This window comes from Ischnura elegans, chromosome 3, assembly GCF_921293095.1.
Source record: "Ischnura elegans chromosome 3, ioIscEleg1.1, whole genome shotgun sequence".
NCBI lineage: Eukaryota > Metazoa > Arthropoda > Insecta > Odonata > Coenagrionidae > Ischnura > Ischnura elegans.
In genome coordinates this window covers 122,392,821-122,406,202 of record NC_060248.1, presented here as the reverse complement: position 1 = coordinate 122,406,202, position 13,382 = coordinate 122,392,821, and the positions used below count along the sequence as shown (strand labels likewise).

Here is a 13,382-nt window from a genome sequence, read left to right as displayed (position 1 = left end):
CGCAAAAGGGAATCATGACGTAGCGTCTACGTCATCAGTCACTGGGTAGTGGCTGCCATGACGTAGACGCTACGTCATCAGCACGGAACGTGTTAAGCTTGATTGAAGCTGTTGTAGTGTATGGTCCTTAAAATGAAATTATTATAAATATCTGGTCTCTTATTACCGGTTTCATTTTTAATAAGCAATGCTGCCTGAAGGTTGTTTGTTTTGCTGTACACCCATGTCTCGTATAGCGCAAGGGATGCGTTCCTTGGGGTCTTTGCGCTATACGAATTTGCGTTATACGAGAGCGTTTTAACATAGGGAAGATAGGGATGCGTTCCTGGTAGCATAGGTCTTGGGTATTGAATTTCCTCTAAAACATCTATATTCCCATAAAAAGCCTTAGAAAACATTATTTCTATAAATATTTATAGTTTCAAACATCTTTAAAGATAGTATTCACGCATTCAAAGACTTTTATTCACGTTAAAAAAAATTCTTACGTGCTTTCGAAATTCCATCCTGTCGTGCGGGTGGGCTAACATCTGCTATCTCAGGGGATCGTAATGCGTTGCCGGCAGTTGATGATTTTTCAAACTAGTCTAAAAACAACTATTGTGTCACCCAGGCCCTTTTGTCGCTCATCGAAATGACAGGAAAATGCTACTTTAAATGCCATTTCATAGCTAGCGGAGTTTATGGATGAGAAATCATTTTAATTTGAAGTCCTCCGAGTCATTAGCAGCTACGTGAAACAGTCTTTAAATGCCTTGAAACCTGACCCAGGTTTTCCTTCCCTGAAAATGAATGAACGAGAATGCATTCTTTTCCAAAAGAATATCGTCTCATCAACACTAAAAACTAGTTGAGGGGGAAAGGAGCCACTTTCAATCACAGCTTGGAGTTCATCAGAAAATGTTGTGGTGGCTGCGCTATCAACACTTGCAGATTCACCTGATATCGCCGCACTGAAAATACCTGCTTGCCGTTTAAATTCTGGAACCAACCGGAGCTTTCACTTAATGTCTCGGAGCGATTACCACTCTCGTCTTTTTGTACTGATTCACCATGAACTTTCCGTATGTGTAGACCGCTTGGTTGAAGTTGGTGCGGCTGAGGTCACTGATATTTTAGCTTCGTCTTTATTCAGAATAAGGCATCGTGAGTTTAAACTTCCGCGCAATATCGCTTTGACGCTCTCCATTTTCAAAGCAATTGACCTCTCTCAAGTCCTCTTCTAGGTTTATAGTTTTTATTGATAAATTCTTGATTTTTCTACACGCATTCCTATTTTTTGCCATATTCTCTTGGTTTTTACTCTGTATGGCTCTATCTAAATCACCTTCCACTGCTGAACTGTATTCCTGAGACGCAGAAGGCCTGCGACTGCGGGGAGGGAACGAAGCCATTGTGTTTGAGACTCTATAGCGGACCCTTTTACGTGTTGATGCTATTAATGCTCAACTCGGCCACCGCTCCATTTCTCCCCCGTGAATACCGATGACCTTGAAGGCTTTAGCGTAGACTCTCTACCTAGAAGTCAATCGCCTGGTAACCTACGGCGGCAAAAATACGTCTCAAACCGTATTGCTGAAAAAAAACTCATTTCCATTAGCCCCACGCTTAATTAATGATCTAAATTATTTATTATCATTCTGTTAAGGAGACGAGATAAATCTTCGGTAGGCCGGCTATCTAGACCCAATGACGAGTAATACTTTTGGCAATTGCGCAGCAATGAATTTCGATTAATATATAAACAAAAAAGAAGATTTGAGGCAAGAAATAATATTACTATGCGTAAATTGATAGAAATTTCGTGTGTACTTAGTGCAAGTTCACGTTTTATCACGAGAGCGTTTAAGATTTTTGATTAGGCTACACTGCGTTGCAATGTTTCCCCGAGGAACGAATTTGCGCTATATCGAAATTGCACTAATCGAAATTGCGCTATACGAGACATGGGTGTATTCAATTTTATCATTTTTTTATTTTTGCTAGGAACTTAATGGCAGCATTACCTTTTTGTTTGTTAATGGCTGATGTCCCTACACCCCTCACCACACTCCTATTGAGGCCCCTTCGGGAAAGTATATAGGTGTACAGTCCTTGTGAAAGCCTACACCTCTGTGCCATTGACAATGTGGGGACTCGAATAATCTCTTTTCCTATAAACTGGTTGTCATCAGTGGAAGAATAGCGCCTATAGGCTATTTTCATGATGTTGTTGCCAACTTTGAAAAACATTATACAGTAAAACCTCTATGTAGTGAACCTCTTTACATCGTAAACCTCCATACTTCGTACAAACCCTCTGGTCCCGTCAGATTTACATGCAAATTTATAAGAAAACCTCTATATAGTGAACCTCTTTATCTCGTAAAACCTCCATACATCGTACCAACAAGACAGCCCCGAGGCAGCCTAACTACCTCCGCAAATCGTACCGAGACAACTAGAGACCATTAATGCAGCCGCGATTACCTACACGGACTGACAGTTTCAGCAATAAATGTTTCACGCTTATTTTTTTCTTATACACCTTAAATAATTTTCACGTTAACCATTAGTTAGGGCATCCAACTATCCTAATAATATTAAGTGACGGTAAATGAAGACAGAACACATCGTTTTCTCTCGAATCACCGTCAAAATCGCGCGATAACACTCGCTTTCTTTTACTGATGGCTTTATTTTCTTGTAAGTGCCTACATACTATGTTCAGTTAATAAAAGAGGCGACCAGCGCAGCCTATAATCACTAGCTGACGGAAATATTTCAACTAACTTCACTCCCATCCATGGAGACTGAATTACTCGACCGCACTGCTACTTCCGCTTCTAAAATTAAAATATTTCGAGAATTTTCCGCGACTTGAAATAAATCAAATACAGTTTAGCAATTATTTTATTCCCATATTTCCCGGTGTAGCACTTTCTTACTACCCCCTTGGTAATTTTTTCGATGCTTTCGTGAACGATCGTAGTTTAAAATTTATTGCGCTTAGCGACAGTCATATGTCTTGCCTGCGTATTTATGCCGCGAAATCTGACTATTCCATCGGGAGTCCGGGACGTCAATTTCTAGCAATACTGAACGAACATCAATCCATGCGCGGCAGTTTTAGGTGAAGGAGGCAGCTAATTAGCTGATACGCGGTAGGGCAATGAAATTTTTTACCATCGCCGCCGCATTCTGAAGTAGTTCGCCCAGCATTCTCACCGGGAAATCACGTCCTTTCGCAGACCTAGCGTTTCTGTGTGCCCTCGACAGAGTTTTTCTTCGGAACGCTACGTGCATTGTATTTTGGAGAGAGGGAATTCAACAAAATTTTCAAAATTACGCTCAATTTTTTGTCTATTTTTTTGCGGTAGTCACGTGTTTATTTAATTATTTTTATAATCTTTAACAAGTCACATGTTATAAGAGTGATAAATCAATTCTAAAAGATATAATAAGGATTAATTTCAATTATTTGCCATAAATATGAAAAAATATGAAAATTACTTAATTAATCATAGGCTGATGATGGATTCGAGAAATAAAAGAATGCGACTGCTTGACATTACCACATAATTAGCAATTTTCCTAGCCATCAACGAGGACAGGCAGAAGGCAGTGACCTTTGGAATACCATCATTCACCCTCACATCTATTTTAAACAACCGAGGAAAAACAGAAGAAACTAGCTAGGCTGCACAAATAAAAAAACTCAGGCAGATAAATACGAGGATGAAGAAATTATGTTTAGAAATATAAAACTATTGTTCTTTCCTCCGAACACTATTAGTAAATTACAACCCTTAGACCAGGGAATTATTTCTTAGGTCAAAAGGCATTAACGAAAACAGCCAGTGATTTATTTACAGTGAAAATGGCATTAAAAAGTGCTCGTGGAATTGAAAACATTATTTCGAAAGAGTTTGAAAAAAATTTTAAGCAAACCCATTAACTAATTTATTTTCTAAAAAGGCCTCTTGAACAATTTACTTTTACCTTTGTGTAACCATTAAATTGTAAATATATGTTCACTTATGCATACCTATATATTTAAATATATTAATATAATGGCTTAAAAGACAGTAGCACCTTTCATTTCCCAAGGATATGAAAAAATGGTGCCTACCACTAAAACCTCTCTATAGTGAACCTCCATACATCAAATTGCCCAAATTTTGGTCCCCTCCATTACGATGTAAAGAGGTTTTACTGTATTATGTTTTAATCAACGTTAATGCCCCCATGTTTTCCCCGTGGTGGGTTGTGTTGTGGGCACCATTGTCCTTTTCTTCCAAAGGTATCGGCAGTGAGCACCAAGATAAGTGAACTCATATTCCCCCTTTCCCTCACCCACCCCACTCACTTTGCACTCCCCGTTCTGTGCATCTAGGAGATTTATCTTTTGTCATCTTCAGTCTACAATCCTGAGATTGCTTTGACACCACTCTCCTAGCTGCCAGCCTTTTTGTAGAGCTGTAATGCCTCTCTTTTACATCCTTAATAGCCTGTCCTATATCACTCTTTCGGGGTTTTTTTTTTCATTTTGTGAGAGGACTTTTAATGTACCATGTTCTTTAAAATTATTCTCCTTCAAATGAGTAAATTTCATTTCTTTGCATTTCCAGGACTTGATGGAGCAGTTATCAGTACAAGATCAGCTGGAAGTTGATAAACTGAATGATGACATCCGACGTCTGACCCAGGAGAATAAATCTGCTTTCAGCACCCGTATGAGACTAGAGGCTGAGAAGAACAAGCTGGAGAATCTGCTCACAAACAACTTGATTCGTCGTAAAGATGAGCTTGTACAGGTGAGTCAAGTTCCGAGAAATATCTGTGCTAGTGCTTTTTTAACTTTGCCGTTCTGTAACCAGAAAGAAATAAGTAGGGATGCAGGCCTCTCCTGAAAATGAAATGGCTGCCATAATCTGAATCATTAAATTTTTTAAATGAATATAATTTTCAAGTTTAAAATTTGTTTTAAATGCACTGTTTCATGATTGAAGTTCATTTAGTTTTCTTTGGATACCATCGAAGACTGCTTCTATTAAAAGCGTTCAAACCTCGAAAAAGTGAGTTGTTTTCCGGGGACTCTTATATCATGCATAAATGCAATCATTTCATCTACTGTCTATCCCCCGTGAGGATACAATCTAAATTCGCAACTGTCTCTCGACTATTATCTAATCACATTGCTCATCCTGCTAGGCATTGCAAGAAATATCAGTGGAGGACAGAAAGAGGCATTTAGATAACAGCAAGTCTGAGCTGGCTGCCATTGAAGCAAGGGTGGAAGAGGTGAATCGGCAGTTTAAGGAAACAGAGAAGAAAGTCCAGGAGTTGATGAAAAAGGTAGGTGCTGCCTGTGAGAGGCTCTTCTTTTTTTATGGTTTCAGGAAATTTTTGTTTGAACAACAACAGTATGGATGATCAACACATTCTGTGAGATAAGTTTTAGTGGTTATTTTATCATAGGACATACCTGTATTTTAGGATTCAGAAGAGCATAGTATTTGCTCATTTTGTTTATAACTCTTTCTCTTGATTTAAAAACTCTTAATGACCCAAAGAGAATAAAGTATCATTTGGAGTTGTGCCTTCTTTTTGGATACAACATGTGGGCCATGGCTATAGAATTTGCCTTTTGTATTTTGAAAGTTTTCATCTCCTTACAAATCTTTGACATTTTTATGGACTTCTTCATCATATTACCTATTTGTCAATAAGAAATATACATATATTTAGTGGCTGGCAATAATTTTCTTGTAATTAATGAGTACTATTCAAATTATTGTCCTGGTTGGTTTGGCTGTAAAGGTTCAGGGGTGGATCCAGGATTTTTTCTGAGGGGGGGAGGGGGCACAAGGGTCTGACAGGTCCTCTTATTTGACATTAAAACAAAATACAACAATTGCTGTAGAAATATCCTCTTTATTTTGATATGAAAGTTATTAATAATAAATTAAATGATTGAGGATCCATAATACATAGAATAAAATGATCGTAATGATAACCATATTTAAAAACTTATCTATTTTTTAAGTGCCTGGGGGGGGACACATGCCCCCGCCTATGGATAGGTTCAGGTTCATGCTCAAGGTCACTGAAATCCATATTATTTCATTCCTTTATTATTCATTTATTCATTGAGTATTTTGGGTAGTAATGTATTACAATTATTATTATTATAATTTTTTTAGATGAGAAAAAATACAATTTGCCATGTTTTTATCACAAAGTTTAAGACACCTTCAGGTACATTTCACATAACATGCATTACACATGTAAAAACACCACAGCCCAGATTAACCAGGGAATTAAGTCACTTCTAGCCCCTGTGGGCATATTTTTAAAAAATATTTTGCTATTTTGGGGCAATTTACAATAAGTTACATTGAGACTATCCCTTTTGCTAGTGAAATGGGTACACATTTATGTTTATGATGTCTATGTGCCCTCTCTCCCAAGGGAGCTCAGATTTTCCTTCGTATCGTAAGCATTTGTGAATGTTGGGGTTGTGCAGAGTCAGGATAACCAACACACTGAACTGAATTACACATTGTTGTAGTGCTGAAAGATTTTTTTGTGAGGGTTATTTTTAGCTTGACTGGGTTTCCACTCTTGTTACCAATGACTCTCTTTTTCTACCCCAGCAAAAAGGTGCACAACAGGAGATGGAGAAGTGGAAAGCTAAGGAGAAGGAAATTGTGGAGAGGATAGAGGAAGATGCCAAGGACCTTGAGAAGATGGCATCCAAGCAGAACATGCTTCAGACTAAGATCTCAGAATGTACCAAGAAAATAAGAGACTTGGCTCTGTTGCCATCGGATGCCTTTGACAAGTACACCAATTTTAGTTCAAAGCAGGTTAGTGAAAGAATTGGCCTGGTTTCTCCTGTATTGGCATCTTGATAATGGCTGTGTTTCATATACAAGGTGTGATCAAAGGAAAACCGGACTGATGAGGTCTCCGGCATAGGAGAAGAAACGTCGGCCATTTTAAAAACCTGACGCGGGATATTCCCAAAAAACCATAAATCTACAAACATGGACCGCGAAACCTTTAGTAATTTGATTTACTAGTTTATTTCGAAGGATACAGCTTAATCGAACTTGTCACCCTCAAAGTATATATGTACCTTGGCTGACATCACGGATTTCTTCTACCTCTCAAACTCTGCCTGGTAAGCTGCCTTAGGGATCCTCCTCCGGTCCGCTGTACAATTAGTTTTAATGCTCGCAATAGAGTTGGATCGGTTCTCTTTGAAGGGTGATTTTAAACTTGGAAACAAAAACAAGTCTGATAGAGCCACATCTGGAGAGTAGGTTGGCTTTGGGATCACGGAAGTTGTGGCTTTGGCGAAAAACTGTTACGATCAGCGTGTGAGCTGGCACGTCATCGTGGTGGAAACGGCATTTTTTTGCGACGATTTTGATGCGACGAGCATCATGCCCAAAATATTGATCAAAATTTTCTGACGGGATTCAAAACTAATGTTCACTTCTTTGGCTACCTCCCTAAAATTTAAAAGGCGATTTTCTCGCACTTTATAGTTCACCAATTCAACATGGTTTGGGTTTGTCGATGTGGCAGGCAGGTGACCCTTTTCGTCGCTACGTAGACATTTGGAATGTTCATGAATCTTAATCTGTCGAGGTTCTGTCCGATTTAAAACGACTGTACCACTCAAAACACTGGCTTCGACCCATAGCTTCATTAACAAAGGCTTGCTGATTCATTCCAAATGTCTACATAGCATTTTTGCCAAGTTGGAAACAAAATTTCACTCACACACCCTGTTCCTCTAGCTCCTTCATTGCTGCTGTTGCCTGCGGCTATAAACAGGTTAAGACATTTATCGCTGCTGCTCCGTAATGACTGGACGTAAACAAACGTAACACCTATTGTTTCAGTCGTCAGATATGTCGCAATATGGCGAACTTGTTTCATTTTGATCCGTTCAACAGTTTCACAGAATAAAATCAGTCCGGTCTTTTTTTTGATCATACCTTGTACATACTTTGATGTAGGTGTCCTCGGGCTGGATTGAGGTGGCTGTTGCTTTCAAATATTCTGATTCATATGCCTGTGTATAGGATTGCCGTCATTGCTGGTGATTCCTGCATGCTCCATTTTTTGGCCCCTCTGATTTAGACATGATTAAAAGATTTGCTGTCCTCTCTATGGCCAAGAGTCATCCATTCCCATCCTTAGGAATTGATAAAAAAGCGAATCCTTGTCACGGGAGCATTCGGCTTCGTGTAAATCTCCTGATCCCGAGGGAATACCCATGTGTGTCCTCAAGGAGTTAGCGTCACAGATCGCACTGTTCTTAGAGATAATATTCAAAAAGTCATTGTCTGAAGGGAAGTTACCGCTAGACTGGAAAATTGCAAGCGTTAGACCAATATTTAAAAAGGGAAACAGACATGACCCACGCAACTACCATCCAATTTCATTAGCATTGAATTTTAGGCAGGATACTTGAGCATATCGTTGTTAGCAATATCATGACTTTCTTGGACAGTTGTAACTTCCTCCATGACTGTCAGCACAGCTTCCGAAAAGGTAGATCATGCAAAACACAGCTCATGCTCTTTCTTCACGACGTTCTCAAATCTGGTGAATCGAAAAGACAAGTTGGTGCATAATTCTTGATATCAAGAAAGCTTACATAACTGTGCCTCATAACAAACTTTTATACAAATTACAGTCATGTGAATTAAACGAAACAGTGGTAAACTCGATACGCAACTTTCTGAGTGATCGTAAAAAAATTAGTTCTTGATGCAATTCGCTCTGATGTAGTTACAGTGACATCAGCTGTTCCACAAGGAAGCATAATTGGCTCCTTTTGTTCTTTATATGTATATGTTAATGACCTATGCCCCCACATTACCAGTAAAATATGTTTTTTTGCTGACAACGCTGTCATCTATGGTGAAATTGGTGTTCTCTCTGACTCTGATTTTGCTTTTTATGTGTAGACAGCTGTCTAGAAAGCTGCCTAAAAAGGTGTGTGGGAAGGGGTGTCCCAACACCCCTTGCCACAAACCTTATTAGGCTGCTTGCAGGGTATTTAGGGTTTGTCATGTACATATATATCTTATAATGGAATATCTGTTTCTTGATTACAGCTGTTTAAAGAAATGGAAAAGGCGAACAGTCAGTTGAAGAAATATAGCCATGTCAACAAGAAAGCCCTGGACCAATTCATGAGCTTCTCAGACCAAAAAGAGAAACTTGTAAAGAGGAAAGAGGAACTTGATCGAGGGTAAGTTTTCTTGGATTAGATAGATGTAACTGACTGAGAATGAAGATTTAGTAGTCTTGCTTGTTGCCTAAATAATTTAATATGTTCTACTGCAGCATTGTGAAGACTATGAAATAGGTGGTGTAATTTTTCTTTTCAGTGTTTGATATCATCTTATTCATTTTTATACATTGTGTTTCTAGGGATGAAAAAATAAAAGAATTGATGTTAGTATTGGAGCAGAGGAAGTTTGAGGCCATCCAGTTCACTTTCAAGCAGGTGTCCAAATATTTTAGTGAGGTATTCCACAAACTAGTGCCTTCTGGACATGCCCAGCTTGTGATGAGAACTGCTGACAGTGAGGAGGCGTCTGGGTCTCAGCAAGATGTAAGTGTATTGCAAAGTAATTATGTATGCCTGTACAATTGGCCAGCAGTGACACAGGCATTTTCTCTTCGTGTTGCCTTCCTTGTGTATGCCAAAGTCAATGTTTCTAATATCCTGGCTTCATATCTTACGCTTTGTGGAAGAAAGAGATTTAAATAACCTGGCTTCCTGTAATGAAAGTATACAGCATTGGCATAGGCGGATCCAGGGGGGGGGGGCACGGTGCCCCCCCCCCCCCCCAGACCCTTACAAATATGCTAGATTTTTAATACGGTCCCATTATCATTTCGTTCGTTTTGTATGGCGAGGTATCCTTGTGCCCCCTCTGAACAAAATCCTGGATCTGCCCCTGAGCATCGGATATGTAGTCGGTTCTAGCAATTTTTTATATGTGCTAAAATTTGGGCCGTGAGAAATGATTGAATGAAATGATTTTGATTTATGGACAGTGGTGCATTTATGTATTTAGTATTGAAAGTCAATTAATGATTCACATTTTGTAATAATGTTAGTGTAACTAGCCGGAAACACAAGTTTATCATCATCAACGTTTTGGCGAGGCCTACCCTTCAGTATGCAGTGGCTCCTTTCTCTTCGTTTTGTCAATTGTCGTGGATGTTTTGAACCTGCTGTTGTTTCTTCCAAAATCCATGTACGTACTTCTTTCTTAGACATTTTTTTTGTATTCTCTTGCAGGAAACCAATGTTCTCTCGGTGGAACAATTCACTGGGGTCGGAATCCGTGTGTCATTCACGGGGAAGAATGCCGAGATGAGGGAAATGAATCAATTGTCAGGGGGTCAGAAGTCTTTGGTAGCCTTGGCGTTGATTTTTGCCATCCAGAAATGTGATCCCGCACCGTTCTACCTTTTTGATGAAATTGATCAGGTATGTCGAAGTTTTGTATCTGTGACGTACATAGTATGGTGATCAGTGGGAGTTTGAACTTGAAGGGCAATGTTCCAGTGTCTCCAACAGAAAAGTACACATTGTGTTAATGGAAGCAGTATTGAATTCAAGATTTATTCCAATTTTTTTGTTCAAATTTTTTTTGAATGATGAACTTGTTTAATCATGCAGTCCAAAGATGATTTAAATGGATTTCTATAGTCACTGTTCATCCTCAGTAGTTTTTCTACAATAAACTTCCGATTTTTCAAGCATGGTACATATTTCCATGAGATCTGTTATTGATGGAGTTTCACTTAAGTGTCTGCATCTTGCCTCATCCTTTGTTGCACTGTTTCTTTTGTCATCTCCAGGCTTTAGATGCACAACATAGAGGTGCCGTTGCCAACATGATCCACGAACTCTCAAATGATGCTCAGTTTATCACGACAACCTTCCGTCCTGAGCTTCTAGAACATGCCAACAAATTCTACGGTGTCAAATTCAGAAATAAGGTAAGAAGTCTAACCTCATATTCTCCTGGATATTGATGCAAAAACCATCTCTTAATTTTTGGAGTAGAATTTTTAGAGTCATGTGTCCCCTGAATCTGTTATTAATAACATATCGAGATTCGGTCTCGGGTTTCGATTTCAGAAATATCAATTCGTGCACTATGGTAAATTTTTAGTTTATTGGAAATTTTTTCATGGTTGCCTATTGTGATGGAGATTGAAAATTAGATAGACAGTTATTTTTCTATCCTTCACCTTCTCCTATTTACAGTGAAGAATTACTGTCTTAAACATTTCGAAGATAAGTTCTGCAGAGCCGGTCACCACTCCTCAGCTTCTTCTCTTTTCCTGGCATTGTCTTCACATTGTCCATTGTTTTCTACATTCTATTAAGGGGGGATCCAGGATTTTTCCTGGGGGGCCAAGGGACTCACAGGCACACGGTCTTACATATGTATGAGATGAAAAACATATAACAATTACTGTACAAAATATTCTCTTTATTTTAATATAAATTTATAATGTGTTTGAAATTAAATGATTGAGGCTCTGAAATACTCAAAACAAAATGAACTTAATGATAACCCTATTAAAATATTTTTCTACATTTTAAGCATCTGGGGGGTGGGGCCCCCTCATAATCCACCTATGCATTCTATACAACAATTCCTGCTATGATAGGCTATTCTCCCTTGTCAAGTTACATGAACCATTACCAAATGACATCACTAGGCTATAAAGGGCTGCAACCTTTATGTTTTTTATTCTTTACTAATGAGAGAATGGATGGATGAGGAAAATTTTGTTTTTGTTACATACTTACCCTTCCATCTGACTATAAGTGAACAATCCTTGGATTGGTTTGATGCATTTCATCTCTTTTACACCCTTTGCAAGCTGTCCTAGGTAACTCATCCAGGGCCAGTGGCATAGCCAGGAATTTCGTTAGGGGGGGGGGGTGTCGAAAACCAGGGGGGGATAAAAAAACAGGGTACTAAGTAGGGGGTTTTAAACTAATTTTAACACTTTCATAATCGAAAAAAACTTCATTTGTTAAAGAAATATTTTGTATATTAATGATTTTTCAATGTTTTGTTTCCTTGTATGAAACAAATAAGTGTGTTTTTATATTTTGGGGGGGTCCAAACCCCCCCTCCCTCCCCCTTGGCTATGCCACTGTCCCTTGCCCTTCTTCCCTTCCCCCTGTCCTTCTACCTGATATTCTTCATCAGACCATCATGTCTCATAAAGTGGCCAACTAAGTTGTCCTGTCTTCTCCGTAATATTTTTAGAAGACTTTTCTCTATTCTTCTACTGTTCTGAGCACTTACCCAGTCGATCATTTTAGCCTCTTCGTAATTCTTTGGTAGCACCTTATTTTGAATGCTTCCACTCTTTTCCTCTCTGAAGCTGTCAGCAGACAAGCCTCACTCGACCAAATTTTTTTTGAAGAATTGCATTTGAGAGTATCATTTCACTTTGTAAACACCCTACTATTGTTGCGTGAACAGTTGGTACCTATCCTCTTCCATATTATCTTTGGCCATTCTACTGTAATGCTTGATGCAACATGATCTCTTCAAATTTCACTTCATGGCTAGTTTCAAAAAATTTTGTATTATATCACCTGTAGATAACAAAAAATTTATTGAAATTGGTCATGAAGTGAAAATAAATAATTGGTGGTAAATTTCCAGCTTCTTTTAATGTCCTAAAATGTTAGAATTCTATCTAATTAATCCTGAAACAGCTTTCTGTTTTCGTAATTCTGAGGTTTAGCTTAGACGTGAGATTTCTTTTAGCACATTTCAGCATTATTAATCATACCTTGAATTTTTGCAGGTGAGCCACGTGGAGTGCGTGACCCGAGAAGTGGCGTACGATTTCGTGGAAGATGACACCACCCATGCCTAGGTCACACTCTCTCAAATCTTCGAGCTGTGACACTTGGTCTGGTCAAACCAGTGCCAACCTCCAGAGTACAATCTCAAAATTATTACAACGGAACATATTTTTATGTTGACTCGTAATTAGTGTGTTCAAGTGTAGAAAAAAATATTTATGTACGAGTGAATTTGAAAAATTGACCCAATATTGTTAGGTTTTTAATATTTCACTGTGGTCTGCTTCATATCATACTTCAGGAAGTTATAAGAAAATGGTGGGAAATCAATAGCACCAAGGGTGTTAATGAGTGATGCTGGTCAAGTTTTCCGTTATTTTCTTTTGTACCATCTCCAGTTTTCATATGACATAAACGATATATACCTATATTTGTTAATTTCGCCCACTTATGTTGTTCATATTGTTGGAAGAAATGTGGATGCTTATTTTACTGTAAAAGTTTTGGCATG

General features: G+C 38.6%; 1 protein-coding gene across 1 annotated transcript in view; it reads left to right on the top strand.

Annotated features, from left to right (window-relative positions):
• The window catches only part of LOC124156476 (structural maintenance of chromosomes protein 3), a 34,235-nt gene extending 21,138 nt beyond the window's left edge, over positions 1–13,097 (top strand). Inside the window, exons 19-26 of the mRNA XM_046531045.1 lie at positions 4,611–4,796; positions 5,194–5,337; positions 6,639–6,851; positions 9,123–9,259; positions 9,442–9,625; positions 10,322–10,513; positions 10,888–11,028; positions 12,871–13,097. Of these exons, the coding sequence (XP_046387001.1) occupies positions 4,611–4,796; positions 5,194–5,337; positions 6,639–6,851; positions 9,123–9,259; positions 9,442–9,625; positions 10,322–10,513; positions 10,888–11,028; positions 12,871–12,942 (1,269 nt within the window). The 3' untranslated portion in view covers positions 12,943–13,097. The remainder of the gene's footprint in view (positions 1–4,610; positions 4,797–5,193; positions 5,338–6,638; positions 6,852–9,122; positions 9,260–9,441; positions 9,626–10,321; positions 10,514–10,887; positions 11,029–12,870) is intronic.
• The last annotated feature ends 285 nt before the right edge of the window (positions 13,098–13,382 follow it).